Source organism: Trachemys scripta, chromosome 3, assembly GCF_013100865.1.
Source record: "Trachemys scripta elegans isolate TJP31775 chromosome 3, CAS_Tse_1.0, whole genome shotgun sequence".
Taxonomy (NCBI): domain Eukaryota; kingdom Metazoa; phylum Chordata; order Testudines; family Emydidae; genus Trachemys; species Trachemys scripta.
The window spans coordinates 145,371,628-145,389,503 of NC_048300.1; the positions used below are offsets into that span (position 1 = coordinate 145,371,628).

General features: G+C 38.5%; 1 protein-coding gene across 1 annotated transcript in view; it reads left to right on the top strand.

Annotated features, from left to right (window-relative positions):
* The first annotated feature begins 12,669 nt into the window (after window positions 1–12,669).
* Window positions 12,670–17,876, top strand: part of IMPG1 (interphotoreceptor matrix proteoglycan 1) — an 89,668-nt gene continuing 84,461 nt past the window's right edge. Inside the window, exon 1 of the mRNA XM_034767018.1 lies at window positions 12,670–12,736. Within this exon, the coding sequence (XP_034622909.1) occupies window positions 12,670–12,736 (67 nt within the window). The remainder of the gene's footprint in view (window positions 12,737–17,876) is intronic.

Below are 17,876 nucleotides of genomic sequence, written 5' to 3' on the forward strand. Positions count from 1 at the left end.
CACAAGAAATGAAATACACATATATTCATTATAGCTTTTACAAATTAAATAGTGAGATGTTATTCAAAAACTTTTCTGTAGAATTTGCATTTGTAGGCAGAGGTTCTTAGGCATGACAGGAAATCAATGTCAAAACTGCTGTTCGGGGAATTCTAATGTATTTTAAACATTTACCCATATTATTGACTCTCTGTTACATTTGTTAGTGGGAATCTTTGTGTAACAGATGTGATAAAACTTTTTGTTACTGCATTAGCAAAAATGAATACTGATACGGCGGAGCTATTACAAATGATGAAAATTTGATCAGACTGTCATATTGTCACAGAAAATAAGTCTCTTTCTACATTCAAAAAATTAAAAAAGGAACACAGAGTCCATTTCAACTCACTTTCAAAGCTGGTATTCATATTGACAATGGTTCCTTCCACAGATGTTTAAGGTATTAAGATTGGAAATTTGAGGTCATCTAGCCCAGGCTCTTCCATGGAGATAGTAGAGTACTGATAGATTTCTGCAGAAATCCATTATTTCCCTGACTGCCTTAACAAACTCATGTGGCACATTAGTCCATTGTCCAATTGGCCTTCCCTGTTATCATGTGAGTGATAGAGAAGTTAAAAACAAGACTAAACTATTTGTATGTCTTTATGCCTCAATATACCTGCATTTCACTGCCCCATTTTTCTTTCAGTTAGAGCTTTACAATTACTTATATTATTTCAGATACTAATGCAGGCCTTTTTCCCACCTTCCATAGGTCACCTTACCTAAACCTTTCATGCTTTTTGATTTTTTTAATATTGTCTCAAATTAATCAGTTTGTTTTAAAGCAAAGTATGGAAAGGTGCATGTGCATTCGCTGTAACTTGAAGTCTTTAAATCAAGATTTGAGGACTTCAGTAACTTAACCAGGGATTATATATCTACTACGGGGGTGGGTGGGGCAGGTCGATGGGGCCTGTGATGTGCAGGAGGTCTTAATTGTCTGTTCTGGCCTCAAAATCTATGAGTCTATGTGGTACTATGTGGAAATATGGCTGCACAGAGAAAAAAAATGGTTTCTTTGGTCTTCCACTCATTACTTCTCTCTTTATATGTCCCACTATAGTATTTTACTTTTTCCAGCAGCAGAATATATCATGCTCTTATTCACTTAATTTTCACTATTACCCCCTCCAATCTTTTTCTCTAGTGTATTTTCTCCATTTCTGCATCAGATTCTCTATTACCAACAGTGAAATTCACCCCGTGCAGAGAGCCTATACGCCACATATATCTGTTCTGTGTTATAAACTCTATCATACATACAGGGTGCAGAGGCCTTGTGATGGCTCTGTGTGCAAAGAGAGTTTACTTACCAGTAGCTACTGTTCTTTGAGGGTTGCCTCTGTGTATTCACACTCAAAGGAACTGCCTTGAAAATCCATATCTGCTGGGGGGTACTGTAGCATTCTTGCATAAGGGTGATGTCATAGCTTTACTCTGTATTAAAGGAGTGCACACGCCAACCTCCTCAGCAGCCTTCTTCCAATTTGCAGAGTTTCTGACTTGTAACCTCTCTTTCATCTTTGCATTCCCACTTGTGGGAGATTAGCAAAATGTGTTCCATCAGGCGGATGCATGGAGAGGAGATCTTAACTAAATATGGACAGTAACACCTCTCTTCCAAACTGGGCATCGGAGCGCAATGCTAAATCCAAGGAGTGAAAGTATGCATGGAACTCCAAGTTTCTGCTTTGTGTATCTCCACTAGAGGAACATACCTAAGGCAGGCTTCTGATTCTGTGACATCTCTAGTGGCTTCCTGCGTCCAGCAGACCATTTTCACCTGTAGGCTGGAGACAGGGGTTGCTTCTGGAGCCTTCTAGGGCATTAAAGTCTGTTAGGCGAGGTGCACTGTACCAGAAGAAGTTTAGCAAAATTGTGGGCAGCTATAGGAGAGGGCTTGAGGGGTCAGAAGAGAAAGTTTGCCATCCTCAAGGTTAAAAAAAATCACACACCAATGGGACCTGGTTGTTTTCTATGAGGAGATCAGACAGTAAACATCAGACACCAAAACACATTTTTATTTCTCTCTCTCTCTCTCTCTCTCTCTCTCTCACACACACACACACACTTGTTTGGATGTTTAGTTGGACTTTTTGTTTTTTTCTCTAGTGAATTTTGGAATCATGGGACTGGTGATACTGCTATTGCCTCTGACAAGATGCCTATTAAAGGAAAAAGAAAGAGGAGTACTTGTGTCATCTTAGAGACTAACAAATTTATTTGAGCATGCTCAGGGCATCTTGTCAGAGGCAATAGCTCGGGGCATGCTCAAATAAATTTGTGAGTCTCTAAGGTGCCACAAGTACTCCTCGGTCTTTTTGCTGATACAGACTAACACAGCTTCCACTCTTAAAGGAAGAAGCAGCTGCCAGCAGGGTGCTGCTGTATAAAAGGAGCTGCCACTTCCTTTCTTCCTTACACTGGAGCTGCCACACAAAGAAAGTGACCAACCTTTCCCTTCCCCCTCATCTAACCCCCCATCAGCAGCAGAACCAGTGGGCTTCATGACAGCAGTAATGGGATTCAGAGTGCACCTTAGGCTGGGAGTAGGAAGTCACTGAGAACACTGTGGGCAGAAGCAGAGTGAAGTTTGGGAGCAGGCTTGAGCGGATGGAGCTGGGGGTGAGGAGAAGGCTGGAGAGCTGAAGCGTAGAATCTGGGAAGAAGTAGGGTGAGGGGAAGGAGGCAGAGTCTAGGGCAAGTGGGACCACCAAATAGCAGGATACATGGAGGTTAAAGGATCATCGAATGGTATTTGTGTAAATAAAATCTTGGTGAAAAGGTGGATAAAATACATTGATTTTGTGATAAAGTGGAAATGGATTGTGGGAGAGTGAAATTAGTTTGTTGATGTGGGGGATGGAGTGGGGGAATGAAATGAGTTTTGTGGGGATGTGGAACAACAGATTTTGTGTGAGATAGAGGCAGTTTGTGAGTTTTGCTCACCCCCATTCCCTCACTATAACCCATTCAGACATGAAAAATTCCTTGCCCCACCCACCCTGCCTGAGGAATTGCTATGTTTGCTGAAAGGTGTTGTGCAGTTGCATACTGCCACTTTTAATTGGAGAGAATTTCACCGGAACATGATCTGTCCTTTAATTGGTGGTTCACACTATGAAAACATTTGGGAAGCCCTGTCCTAGGGCTTGGACCAGTCTTGTATATTCTCTTTTGGGCAGGAACTGCCTCTTACTGTGTATCTGTAGAGTGCCTAGCATGGTGTATCCCTGATTTCTGTTGAGGCCTCTAGGCATTGCTATAATACTTAAAATATAAACAATTACATATTATAACATCATCATAATTTTAAAAGACTGAAGGAGTGGGGATTCCACCACACCCTTGGAGAGATTGTTCTACAGTGAAATGTTTCCTTTTATTCAATCTAAGCTTCCCATTCTTCATTTAATTTCATTTTATTATGTCTACTTTTGCTCCTTACAGCATGCTAAACAATTATTCTCCCTCCTTGATATTTACACCTTTCAGCTCTGTATTTGCGTCTGAATGTGTTGGATTCATCAATTAATCAAACTGAGATAGCTGTTAGCATTTCAGAGATCTAATGTAATGGAATAAACTATGAAATGCATGAGGAAAAAAAATATGAAATGCATTATGAAGTATTTTCCAAGAATGTCTTAAATTTTGGCTATTGACTCAAGACAAAAATCAGTGTAGCTTCGACTCTAAAAACTGAGCAGCTGCTCAGAGCTGAATGGACCCTCTGAGGAGAATGAGCTAAGAACTCTTAAATAGAGTGGATTGAGGCTGCACACAGCTGGAAGTGAAAAATGTGTCTGTCTGTCTCTGTAGCAGGAGGCCAATGCAGCTCACACACTATGAAAGTAATGTACATCATTCCCTGGTGAACAGACCAGAAAAGCTCCAATACTTCAGGAAGCAGCTAGGGAATCTACACATATGAACAATAATAAATTAAAGTATAAGAATCTCAATATCTCTTTGGAAGAGCATAGGTCATAACCCTGCTAAAATAATATTGCATCTTTCCAGTCTGGTTCATCTGAGCAGTGAACGAAGTTTAAAATATGAAAACAGGCAACATACATCTCTCATCAAAGAAAACTGCCAAAAAGGTAAAACAATATTCTGCTGGGAATGGGCACTCAATAAGAATTCATTCAATAGACATTTCACTTAATCTTTATCAATATCTGATCCTTGATATTGGAAGTGCCAAGTGGGCAACACAAATAAGAGCTCTTATAATAGGTTCTGCCACAGCTGACAATATCTGACAGTCATCAGGTTGCATAAGCATGAATAATATTTCCCAAAAGAAAGTATGGAGGACACACCAGGACAGATCCTTGGAGGAACTGAAGAAGAAAAGAAAAAGAAGAAAAAGTAGTAGTAAGCAGGACTAAATATACAGGGGACAAAGCAATTATTTGAATTATGGTAATATCATGGTGAATAGACAAATAATGCATTTTAATAGTGGTAACAAAATTTCAAGGTTAACAGTGTTAGATTCCACAGAGGCATCCAACAGCAGCAGTGGGGGGGGGGGACTTTGGTCTTCAGATAAACACAGTGTATTACCTACACAAGGGCATACAGATGCTGTGAGATGAATAGAAAACAGACTGGAACCTATTAACAAACCAAACCAAACTCATTTAGATGGGCAGACAGTAATTGTGACTTGGAACCTTCTTCTCAAAAATCTTTGCCAGAAAAGGTATGTAGCAGAATTTCTCTAAGAGTCCAAAAATGATTGATTCACAACTGAAAGTAACTGAAGCAGAGAGACTGATATTATAGACAGCAAAAGTACTTAAATTGCCTAAACACTTCCCCAAGCATTCTCAAGCATTAAATGAAGAGGTAATTAAATGCAATCTCAAGCTGACCTCCTCAAACTTCCCTATGGTTTGTCAAGAAACTCTGAAAAAGTAAAGCACGGATAACATCTTCTTGGTATACATTCAGTAATAACACAAGGTGTATAGTAAGGGAGGAGTTGGAGAGCACTGAGGCTACGGCCTGACCCAAAAGAGATCTGCTGCCCATTAGCTGGACCCACAAACGGAACCTGACTTCTGAAAATAAAAGCCTGAGCGTAAGGAACTGTTAATACAGCAGTATGCAGAATAAAGAAGCCAAGTCTGCAGGTGTACAGATATTACATTCCCATTTTCATTGTGACTTTCAGTTTGCAACTCATAACAGAAAACAAAGTGTGAAAATTCAACTGACTTATTTTGCAGTGATACATCAGCCATGTGTTCTTGGTCCTCTACTTATAAATTCCCAAGGGCAGACACACAGCTAACATGACCGTTTTTTGCTGAATGGGCTTTGTGCAGTAAATTCTTCTCCTTCCACAACAGAGAACTTCTTCAGTAATAAGGCCACCATGCCTCATGATACAGGAGCGTTTCCTGTGTTTGTACAAGACCATTTCTTGGACCAAATTACCCTGCCTATGGTATCAGTTCGGTGCACAGGAGGTCACAGTCACCATCATCTGATAAAACTGCCTATGAAGGAAAACACAGTTTAATGAACCAGGACTATGGATAGATATAACATGGAGGCACATGGAGACAAGACTAACCAGGTGTTGTGTTTGCAAATACAGGGCTGACACAATATAATGCCAGGTACCTGACAGGGATGGTAGTGACTTGGGGAGAAAAGTTTGCTTCCATCAAGCATACAAGCATACCCAACACTCAACATGACTGAATACTTCATTTCTTTCCCTTCGTCTTACCACTACCATCCCTTTCCCCCCCCCCCCCATTGCTATAGAAAGAAGCTGAGCTATCAGTTAGTCCCATGTTTCATATTTCTGATTAGAGAACATCCATCATGAAAGATGGAGTCTATATATGCCTGGCTTTGCACACAGCTACACCTTAATTACTGCTGAATTCTGCAGAATTGATAACTACAGCAATCAAAGTAACGTGCTGTGACACTCTGCACCCCAGGGTTGTGGTTGTGCTGAGTGATAAAAGCACCTGGAGGGGTTTGCTGCTTGTCACTAGCAAAACATTTGTGAGAGACAGCCAAGGCTGAAGAGTTAAGGGGGCACAGCAGTTCCACAGTCCCAGGCTGCACCCCGGGGATCCCGTCACACGTGCTACACATGTCATAAACATTCTGTGGACACTATATCCGTCTACTACTACTAGAATAATCCTTTCTGAGCTGCAAGAAGAAAACAACTTGTCAAATCAGCAGTTGAAGAAGCATGTTCCAGTTCATTAGAGCTCTGTGTGTTATATGCTTAAACAGCTTTTGGAATAACAGAAAATTGTGCATGAGTATATAGGCACGTACAAAATAATCTGGATTAGCAGATAGACTACTGTATATCTCCACTGACTACAACCTAGTGGCTAGTTTGGCATTTTCCTGCCCATCATAAATAACCATTTTATATCCTATGTAGACATTTAGTACATCACAAAAACACCATGTAATATGACAACATTGGCAATCTTTGTTCACAAGAGGCCAGATTGAAATAAAGAAGGATGTAGCCCATCAGGGCTGAGGTATATTTACAGAGATACACTCAGAACCATGCCTCTCTCATACTCTTATCTGCCTGTCACATTTAGATGCACCTAAATTCATCAACCTTTTTAACAATTCCACTGTAAATAGAAAATGAGGAAGATTGGTCAAGAAGTCAATGCCAATGAGGCACCTATAACTCGCTTATAGTGTAAATGTATCCATGTGACAATCTTTTTCTGTTATAAATAAGAGTAAATGGTGCCGATATCATGTTAGTAATAATATCACATTATCCTCAAGATGGCTAGTGATAGCACTACAGCAAAGAAGTTTGACTCAGAAGACTTCCAGGGGCATTGTTATTGTTTCATTCTGATTTAAAATGAGTATTAAAAGCTCTGCTGCTTTTATACATATAAGGAGATGCAGAGCTGCATTGAACTAACTTTTGCTGCTGTCCTCAAACTATCTGGCCAGTCCAGAATTTCACAGCATTTTCTGTAGCTGCAGAACTGAACTCCACCAGAAGTCCTTGTCTTAGGCTGGGTCTACACTACCCGCCTGAATCGGCGGGTAGAAATCGACCTCTCGGGGATCGATTTATCACGTCCCGTCGGGACGCGACAATCGATCCCCGAATCGATGCTCTTACTCCACCAGCGGAGGTGGGAGTAAGCGCCGTCGACGGGAAGCCGCAGAGGTCGATTTTGCCGCCGTCCTCACAGCAGGGTAAGTCGGCTGCGATACGTCGAATTCGGCTACGCTATTCACGTAGCTGAATTTGCGTATCTTAAATCGACCCCACCCTCCCCCGTAGTGTAGATGTAGTCTTAGTGGAGAGAAGCACCAAAGGAAAAATTCAGCTTGCTTCATAACTCAATATTAGGGGAGTAATTATTATTATTATCAGCCCAAATTGACTTCAGTGGGAGATTAGTCTGAGTTAAAGGACAATGTGATGTCTCCATTATTATTAAATTTATTTATATATCACCATTTATTTAGTTGGATCTTTATACAAAGTTTTAACAAGTTCTGCATCCCAAAGATTATCTAAAGCATCCAATAAGAACCAGACACGGAGCAGGCAAGTATTGTAATGGGGAGATTTTTGGTGAGAACAAAGTATGGAAAGTTTCTGGAAGAAATAGATTTTAAGGAGGGATTAAAAGGAAGAAAGAGAGGGCAAACAAGAAATGGCTGTTAATTATTTAGTACTTAGTGTAACTGTTAGTTAGCTCTTTCTGGAAGAGAGACTAGATCTCCTCAGTTTCAAGATGTCAATCACTCATGCGATCACCTTTGCTCATTGCCACTTTAGAGAGATACCAGAAAGGAAAAAAGGGAGAGGGCCATCTAAGTATAAAAAATAAAATTGAGGTATTTTTAATGAGGCTTAATCTTTTTCACTTCACAAATATTTTGTTTTGTCTATGAGAATATGTTATATGAGAACATGATTTTCTTTATTTATTTCAGTGGAAAGGAGAAGAAAACTGTGATGTCTGAATGATAGTAGAGACAAAAGTACAAGGAAATACTATCCAATGGAAAAGGCTAGAGGAAGTGCAAAAACAATGGATGATCATTGTGGTGAAGGAGTTAAACCAGCAAGCACTTAGTGCCAGGAACTAGGCTTTGGCAAGCAGAAAGCAAAACGTAAATAATGAAATGTAAATTTTACTTAATAGTGATAATATTAATAGAGGGACAGGAAGAAAATAACCGACTAGTCCATTTCCACTTCTCATTGGTCTCTTTGCTCCTGCAGAAGCTTTTCATGAATTTTTAGTCTTGTGAGCAGCTGTGACAAGTCTGGTGCTGCTCCTGCAGTTCCATTTTTAATTCCTCTTCTCTCCCTGCTCAATGTAAATCATTAGCATCATCAACAACCGTCCATCCAAACTGGATCATGGTATACGCGTAAAAGGTCTAATCAGGTGCTTGAAGAATCCGCTTATGGCTGACAAGTCCAATTCGAGCACGACACAGCTTGTTACAAATTTCACAGATCCATATGTTGTCTGAGTTAGAGTCCAAGATTACAACACGCTGCTTTCTTCTCTCTTGCTTTGCTTCCATCCTCTGGATCAAAGCTGCTTCCTGTTGAGCTGCACCCAGTGCCAGATATTCCCTCCAAATTGGATGGGATTCTTTGCACTCCTCCCAGCTTTTCACCTTGATGCTGACAAACGTTGTGTCATTTTTGCACATGTTGTGGTACCGCATAAAAGGTGACCCTGCTTTCTTAGAGCCATCCCGAATCTCACAGCACAAAATATTACTGAGGATATGGTCTCCTCCCATTCAGTTTAAATAATGTAAATACTAATATATGCTTCCAGAACTGTGGTACAGCTCTGAAGTGATATAGCATTAAAAAGGAAAAGAATCTAATTGGCCAAATCACCAGCAGAAATGTCTCAGTATATTTAGGTTCTGCTCCTATACAAATCAGTGTCAAAACATTAAAGAGCAGAGTCATCAGAACAATTAGAAGATCACTTAGGCTACATCTACACTACGGGGGGGGGTCGATTTAAGATACGCAAATTCAGCTACGTGAATAGCGTAACTGAATTCAACGTATCGCAGCCGACTTACCCCGCTGTGAGGACGGCGGCAAAATCGACCTCTGCGGCTTCCCGTCGATGGCGCTTACTCCCACCTCCGCTGGTGGAGTAAGAGCGTCAATTCGGGGATCGATTGTCGCGTCCCAACGGGTCGATTTCTACCCGCCGATTCAGTGTAGACCCAGCCTTAGAAAGGAGTTTGTTTTCCCCTTGCTTACTTCCAGCAGAGCAGTACTGCTGCTTTCCCGCTGTTATCATGCTCATGGGATGGAGCATGCAGTTTCTCAAATTTAAACTTACCCCTTCCTGGCTAAGGTAGTTTCAGATATACTGCAAACTCTTTATTTACTACTTTCAAAATTCTAACTCCAGTTAGGATAAGGCTTGTTTATGAAAACAACCCACCCATAGAGAGACTGTGTATGTGCTTTATTGATTTGTAGGATCAGAGAATTTAAAGGTGAAAAATGTCTCCAGGCGTTCCACTTAAAAATGTATGGTCACTGTACAGAGACGAGCTATGGTTCGCTCTAAAGGACTGGTCTCATATCAAAACTTCTCCTGTGCCTGATGTAAGGTTTGCCTAAAACACAGTTTTTGTGAAAGAAAAGGAAGGAAACAGTCTTTTGTCAGTTGGAAGTTTTACTTTAAACCGCACAACTAGTGTATTCTTTCAGATACATGCACTGATTCATTGCACTAACCATTAATAGCTCTACTTTACCCATTTATGTGCACTTATCTTGGCTGAATGGATACTTCAGCTTGCAGTACTGCCCTTTCCATGTCTCCCTGGCATATTTTTAATGCATTATTGAATTTCAGCCAGAATCAAAAAAAGATTTTGCTTCTTTAAGAATGTATAATTGTTGTTGACAGCAAACCAGCTAGAAGAATCACTTCCAGATTAATTAACAGTGACCCATAATTAAACACAGCAGTACTTAGAGATGGAATGGTCCCTTGATAGTATTGCATTAGCTATAATGAGTGTTTATCATTATTGTTTGCTTGGACTGTAGCAGTTATCAAGGTCAGTTACAAAGTTTTTTAATTAAAAGGAAATATGTAAAAGGTACTAGCCTTGACAGAAAACAACTTGAAATATTCATGATTTACAGATCATCTCACTATACTCAGATCCCAGCAGCATAATTTTTAGTCACGAACTTGCTGCATAGCCTAATATTTTCCTTTAACAACATTCTTTTAAATTAAATGTGCTAGTTTAAGTGTTTTCTTTCTTTTAAAATCCATTCTCTATCCATGGCTGTAAAACCTTGAAAGTAAAATATGTTTCATTACTAAACATGTATTCTTCCATTATTCATGAAGGGATTGTTATCTAATGGGGGAAGGAGGAAAGGTCCCTAGCTCTGCTAATGACTCATAGTGTGATCTTTGGCCAATCTCTTTGGCCCACACTTTCAAAAGTGCCCTCTAAAATTGGTTTCTTCAATTAGACACCTGGATCCAGATTTTTAAAGCTGTTTGGGTATTGCTACATTCAGTGCTGCACAGCCTAACTGATTTAGGAACCTAAATCTCTTTTCAAAAGGAATTTAGGCATCTAAATCCTATTGCCTATTAATGAAATTTATTCCTCAATGCTTAAATCCCCTTTGAGAAAAAGATTCGGATTCCTAAACTAGTTAGGTATTGCAACGGTGAGTGCAGCAACACCTAAATAGCTTTTCAAATCAGGATCTAACTGATTTAGGCCGCTAAGTCCCATTTTCAAAAGTGAATTAAGCACATAAGGGCCTAATCTCATTGAAAGTCAATGGGAGTTCTTAGTACCCAGCACCTCAGAAAAATCCCCCTCAGTTACAAAAGTTAGGAAATAATTGAGGCAACCAAAATCAGATGATGTTTTTGATTATTTGACTCTTTTCCCCTATATGTCATTTAATCCACCTTTTAAGTAAGGTTTTCTAAAACTTAGCTGGCTCTTAAGTGTGCTTGATAGGTTTGATTATAGTTTGAAAAGCATCTCAATCCAGATATGAGAGGTTTAATATTCGTGTAAAGGTTAATTATGTTCTTCCATGCAAAAGTCCTTCAGTATAAATCCAGATCATCCTTCATTTTGGCTGTGCTGATGGCATGGATTTCTTTGTTTTAAGAAGGCAGTTGAAACTTTTGTTCTGAAAACAACATAAAAAGTTACTATGGGGTTTTGAAAACAGATAAAGGGAAAAAGAAAAGTAGGTCAAATTTTGGTCCCAGCAATGTCCCTGTACTAATTGCTCCAAGTATTTAGAAGAGGGTGATCTTTGTTTTCTTTTGCCATTGTTTAAATCCCAGGTAAAAATAGAACACTGACCAGGTTCAGATGAAGGTTGCTCTTAAAGCAACTTGTACATGCAGAGCTAGAAGGATTCTTGCTGCCTGCAAATAGCCTCTGTTTGTACAGTACAGTCACCACATAAATCTCTAAATAGGACAGACAGCTGCAAATGCTCACCTGGCAGCCCTCCCTGATTAACAAAACTTTACAAGATGCTTTTGAAAATAATGTAGCAAATATAGGACATAAATATAACAAAGGGCCTACCAAATGTTATGAAATGGGAATATTTATTTATATAACTGTAAAAGAACTGCTTGTAACAGTTTGTTCACTCATTGGCCTGATAGAGCTAGAGCTAGAAATGCTATTTCCCTCCTCCCCTTTTTTATTCCTCTCCCTATAACCACCTCCCTCCTCCCCCATTCCTCATTTGGAATCAGATTGTTCCAGTCCTGATTGCTACAGCAATTTACTGCTGAGTCATGGCATTTTACCAGTGTAACAGAATGGATTGTCCATCATCAGAGCTCTGACAGAACTATTGCAAAAGCAAACTTTGTGGTGTGAGAAAGGAGAAGAGCTCCCAAGTCAAACACTGCTGAAAAGCTCCATACAGTCACAGTTCTTTCAGGCAAGCAATTAGTCATCTTCTTCAAAGGAAGTTCACCATTTGTTATGGTCATACATTTAAGAAATAATACAATTGCCATCATTTCGCAATACCTCTGCTGACATGCCATATTACTGGAATGTCCAAATGACCAAAATTTACAGGTAATGGCCACTAGAAGAGGCTTCTGTTTATCATGGTGCTACTGAAGTCTTCTGGGGCTGACAGATGCCACTCCAGAAGGTTAATAAGATGAAGACAGCTCTTCCAGCTGGACCATAAGAGGGATTATGTCTGAGCAGTAGATAAACAGATTATTCCAGAAACAGACACTGTTGGGCTTTTTTTTTTAAACTTCGTCACTCTTGTCACATTTAGGAGTTTACCACTCCAGTCCCCCTTTCAGTCTCCTGAACTACTAGTGTGTGTGTTTGAGGGGTTTGTTCAGTAACTGTGCTCTGGCACCTGTTTCACTCTTTGCCTGAGATTCAAAACAATTCAAACTGTTGGGCACTTCCTTAAAAAAGTAGGAATACGAGGCAGTTTGGGGATTTTAGTTCTTAAAAAGAAATCTGTTAGCCAGTCTAAACTAGTCATATTTCCTGCATGACAATCCTTGAATGTTCTGAATTGCCAGCATGCATTTGAAAACTGGATTAATATTTCTGGTCATTTGTCTTGCTCTCCAAGTTCAAGGAAGCAAAGGTAAGTTCACATGTAAAATGATTTTATTTATTTATTTTGTGTCGTAGTTGAAAAATCTTTGGAAAGGTCAAGTTGTTTTCCCTAGCTATAAAAGTCACTGCCTAGAATTGGGTGCTATAAAAATCTAGGTTAGTGATATTGTTAACTTGACAGGCTACCCTAAGAAAATGTTGACTTAACTTGTATCATGTAGGTTTACTCAGCATTAAACTCTCTGTAAAAGATGCACTTTAGTTTATTTACTTATTTATGTTTCTAGATGAAGAACAATTACAAATTACATAGAAGGGGCAAAATAGCTGAAGTGAATGCATAAGAAAATGATTGTACTCTTAATGAGAATTCGTTGTTACTGAACTGAAAAGAAAGCAACAAAGTGTATTTTTGGCTTTACTGGGCATTGTCATGGCCAACTTAAAAGACTCCTAGTATATACACAATATTGTAGGTGGAAACAATACTGCCAAAAAAAACAGAAAATAGCAATACAAATAAGGACTATGTTACTGATAAATGTGTACAGCAGAACAAGCAGAAAAATATAAACATTATAAAAGAAAAATGAAAAAGAATACATCTGCTGACTTAAGTATTTATTTAGTGAAAAATGTAAAAAAAATCATAATAGTATTTTTTTCTGGCATGTAACAAATTTAAAATCTGTTTCAATGAATAGATTCCTACAAAAAATAAAAGGAAGCACTGATTTGTAAGCCTTTAGAAAAAATAAAAGCGAGACAGAACAGAGACAACTATTCTGTATTCAGTGAAGCAACTAACAATTGTTCCTTTAGACATATTGAAAAGTTCACAAGTCTTTCTTCAATTTTTCAGCATGAACAAGAACAAAAACAAAAACATGAAGATGTGTTTTTCCCCTTGTTCATTTACATACAGGGAAAAAAACGTCAGATTTTATTCTTATCACAAAAGGTTGTTGGGTTTTTTGTTTGTCTGGCTATACCGAAAGAAGGATGGGGACATTTGACGTGGGTTTAATCAGGCCGCAACTTTATTATTAGATGTCTGGGACAACCCGGCAGCTAAAGTGTACACTGCAGGTAACCCCATGTTTATTCCATGATTATCCAGGTTTTGTTTGTTTGTTTGATTTCATTTTTGGTTTGGGGTTTTTATGTCTTTGTTTTATGTTATTTTTTAGATTGCTTACTAACTTTTCTGTCTGTCTTTGACATTTATGTCATCTAATTAAAATCCCAGGTTGCTATTGCTTTACACTTTGCCTAAGGGATTCATAAATGGCCTAACACATTTTACTTTCTTTCAGTCCTAGTCATGTTAGTTAAATGCAGAGATCAGGCAGTAACAGAAAAAGAGCATTTCCATCTGTATTTAAATGTTTGTAGAGGAAGAGAGAGCTCCAGCATTCTTTAGTCTGCTGTTAACATTTAGAGAACTTTATTTGTGCAGCAAAGACTATTACCATTTTTCTGTTTGCAGATTGTTGTTTTTTTAAATAATTGGTTTATCTCACTGAAATATAGACATACAGCTATGGAGAACATTTAGTGCATCCAAGTACTGAGGATGTTTTACCTTGGCATAATGCTAGCACCAGTTGCAGTTAATTCATATGATGCCGCTTTACCTTTTCACTTCACATAAATAATTGCAATGAATCACTTAACATTTGGAAGTATGGCAGAAAGGGGATGAGTGAGAGTGAATATATAAATCCAATGAAAAAAAGATTTACCAAGCTGCATTGCCTTTGTATTTAAGGCATGCATTTACAAAATTATAAGATGAAACTTATTCTGTGTTATTATTAATGCACTAATGATGGTATCAATAATGCGTACAATTGTGATTATAAAACTAGAAAGAAATTAAATGAAAAGTAAAGCTGAATATTCTGGCTTATCATTTCTTGTACTTAGATATTGCAATACATCTGATAACGGTATAATTGGATGGCATTTTACAAAGAGAAGTTTAGGCTAAATATTAGGGGAAACTTACTAACAAAGTGCCAGACTGGTTTGTGAGAGTTTTCTACAAGAGATTTAATAGAAATCCCATTACTGAAACATTTCATAATACCTGTGGAAGACACGCTAGATAATATCTAGGGATCATCTTGCACCTAAAGAGGGAAAGGACTAAATGATTAAATAGATTTTTTTCATCTCTACTATTTTTAATTCTTTAAAATAAATAGCAGCAAACAACAGTTTGATCAAATATTATTGCAGTACTTAGGGACAAAGATTATAGGAATTTCCTGGCTTTTGTTGGTTTATCGGGCAGTAGTTTGTTATATACATTCATTTTTAATAATAATTGGAAAAATCCCTCGCCCCCAATGTTTATAATGTATGTCTACACACATATTGGGATTATTTTTGTTCTCGTACATATTCATTATTAATATGGTATAGTAAAACCTTTTTAAAATTAAATTCTGCTCTCAAATATACATGCATTGACTTCAAAGGTATTTAGGTGTTCAATGATGCAGACAGGTGGCTCATGTGATTCTCAGAAGTCCCGAGGGCTGAGAACCTCAAACGTATTTAGGTGCCTAATCAAGGGGATTCAGGTGCTTAGGAAAATCTCACTACTTGACTATCTGCATCTTTAGGCACCTAAATACCTTTAAAATCTCACTCTAACTACTTAAATTCAAGTAGTGGGTGTTAGTGGATAGCGGAAATAATCTAGATGTGTTCAGAACTTTCATGGCCCTTCCAGTATACTCTACACTGCAACTGCTATACATGTATAGTTGAAGAAACTAAGCATTCTTAGGACATTGAAGGCTCAAATGCAAATTAACTTTTTTTTCCTTTAAAAAAAAAATCTTCAGAACACTAATAGTCTCTAAACTAGTTCATGGATTAATCAATTGCTGATTTTTTCCCCCATCACAGAACTGTCAAACTCAAATTGTTATTTTCAAGGTGGCCAAAAAAATTGAGTTAGTTTTCTGAGCTATTCTATTTTCTCCCTACCCATCTAATTTTGCTGTGAGATCTTCAACAACCAAGAAGGCTACACATGTCAAAGGGGGTTTCTAGAGAGGAATACAAGGGGACTTCATGGGTTGAGTAGACAGAGCTTCAACAATGCTCCAGAACTTGTTAGTCTTGGGAGGATCCAAAGACTGAACTTGAACTCACATTTTATGTCTTACCCTACCACTAAGCTGGCACAAACCTTTTTTAACACAGAAGAAAAACCCAACACAAAGTGTGTGCTTCATTTCAACCTAGAATGAATATGAGTTACAAAGCACTGAAGATACAAATTCACCAATGAAAATGTTGACAGGCTTTGAGTTAAAGCAGGATCTCCTAAAATTATGTATTGAAATTATGTACTTTTGTACCCTGCTTTCAGTCAGAAAGAATATATGCAAGCTACATAACAGTGCTCAAGGCTGCTAAGTTTAAGGCAGTTTTTAAGTAGACAAGTATTCGCCATTCACTCACAGTCATTCTTTAGGAGACAATGGCTTTCTGTGTGCTCTGTGAAATCATTTTAATTCATTCTGACTTATCCCTTCCCATTGAGCTGTGCCAATTCAACAGTAACTGTTGCAGATTTTTTTTACTGTAATTGCCATTGAGAAAAGGGTTAAACAAATCTATGCCAAAGGAAGGGGGGGGAGAAATCATTAAAAAAATTCAAAGAAACAAAACATGGGAATGCCAGATTTACTCATCAGAATTATTCCACAGTTTATCTATGAAATAAAAATTCATCTTGCTGAATTAAGGACGGTAGCTTCCCTGTTTATATTTATAAACAACTGAAAAAATAAAATTCAGGTTACTTTGAATGCAAAAATAGTGAATTAATTAGGAATGGTTTTTAATATTTAGTATTCCTTGACTTAACTCCAAAGTTAAATATATTAATAAAATATTAGTGTTGTTAGTGAATATTAAACAGGAGTAGCACATGTATTATAGGTTTGCACACAGATACTATGGTGATTGGTGTATTATAAATACTTAGACAAGATAGCTTTTAAGAGAAAAACAATAGAGATGACTCTAAAGAACAAGATATTTATTACCAATAAAAGGCTGTCTCCCCTTGAAGGATCTAAGTTAAAGGCCACAGTGAAGGGACTTTTACCCAAATTACTCTCCACATGCTAGAAAGCCATATTTGGGTTTAGTATGTTCTGCACAAGTTCTTACAGTGCCCTCGTAACTATGGTATCTTAGCACCTTCTAGTCAGACATTAAGTAACCAGACTAACTTCTGTCATGTGTGGTTCATGTGCTCTCATCCTTTTCTCAGGAGAAAAACTGTATATGCATTCTGGTGTATTTGTTATGGGGTTTAATTTTTTTCCACCCTAAATTATATGTACACGTTTGTCATGAACACAGGACTAGCTGTGTCTCTACCCCTTTTCTGGTCTCTCTAAGGACACCCTCTCTGAAGGCCTCTTCCCCTTACATAAGAACATAAGTATGGCCATACTGGGTCAGACCAAAGGTCCATCTAGCCCAGTATCCTGTCTTCTGACAGTGGCCAATGCCAGGTGCTTCAGAGGGAATGAACAGAACAGGTGATCATCAAATGATCCATCCCCTGTCACCCGTTCCCAGCTTCTGGCAGTTCTCTGTTCTGCTTCTGGTGACATCCCCTGTTGCCCGTTCCCAGCTTCAGGCCTTATCTGTCTTGGGGTGGAATCTTGGCATCTTAGACTAGGGCCCAACATCACTTACCACTTGGCAGGCCAGACTGGGTTTCAGGCACCTTCAGGAACCTGTGATATTGACCAATAAATGCCCTTATTAAAGCAATTTTTTAAATTAAATAGTGGGAACAAAGCATTAGAGAAGAAGGGATTCCACAACAACAAAGATCTGACACATCTTTAGTTTCACCTACACTTACGTTTCACTGCAGGCTAAGTTAGACAGATTTTCCTCTTACATTAAAGGAACAGAACAGAATCAACTTACATTCTCCTAGCAATCCCAGATCCTCCTGAGGGTCCATGGGTCCCTCAGTCCAACCCATTCTGTTCAGACATGTTTCAGTACTCCCCAGGAGAGCAGGCTAGAGCCATTAAGGCTGTTCACTTTGGCATTGCCTCTTAATGACCCTTAAGTATAAGTTAGGTGACACTTAAAAGGGGGCTTCTTTTCTCTTT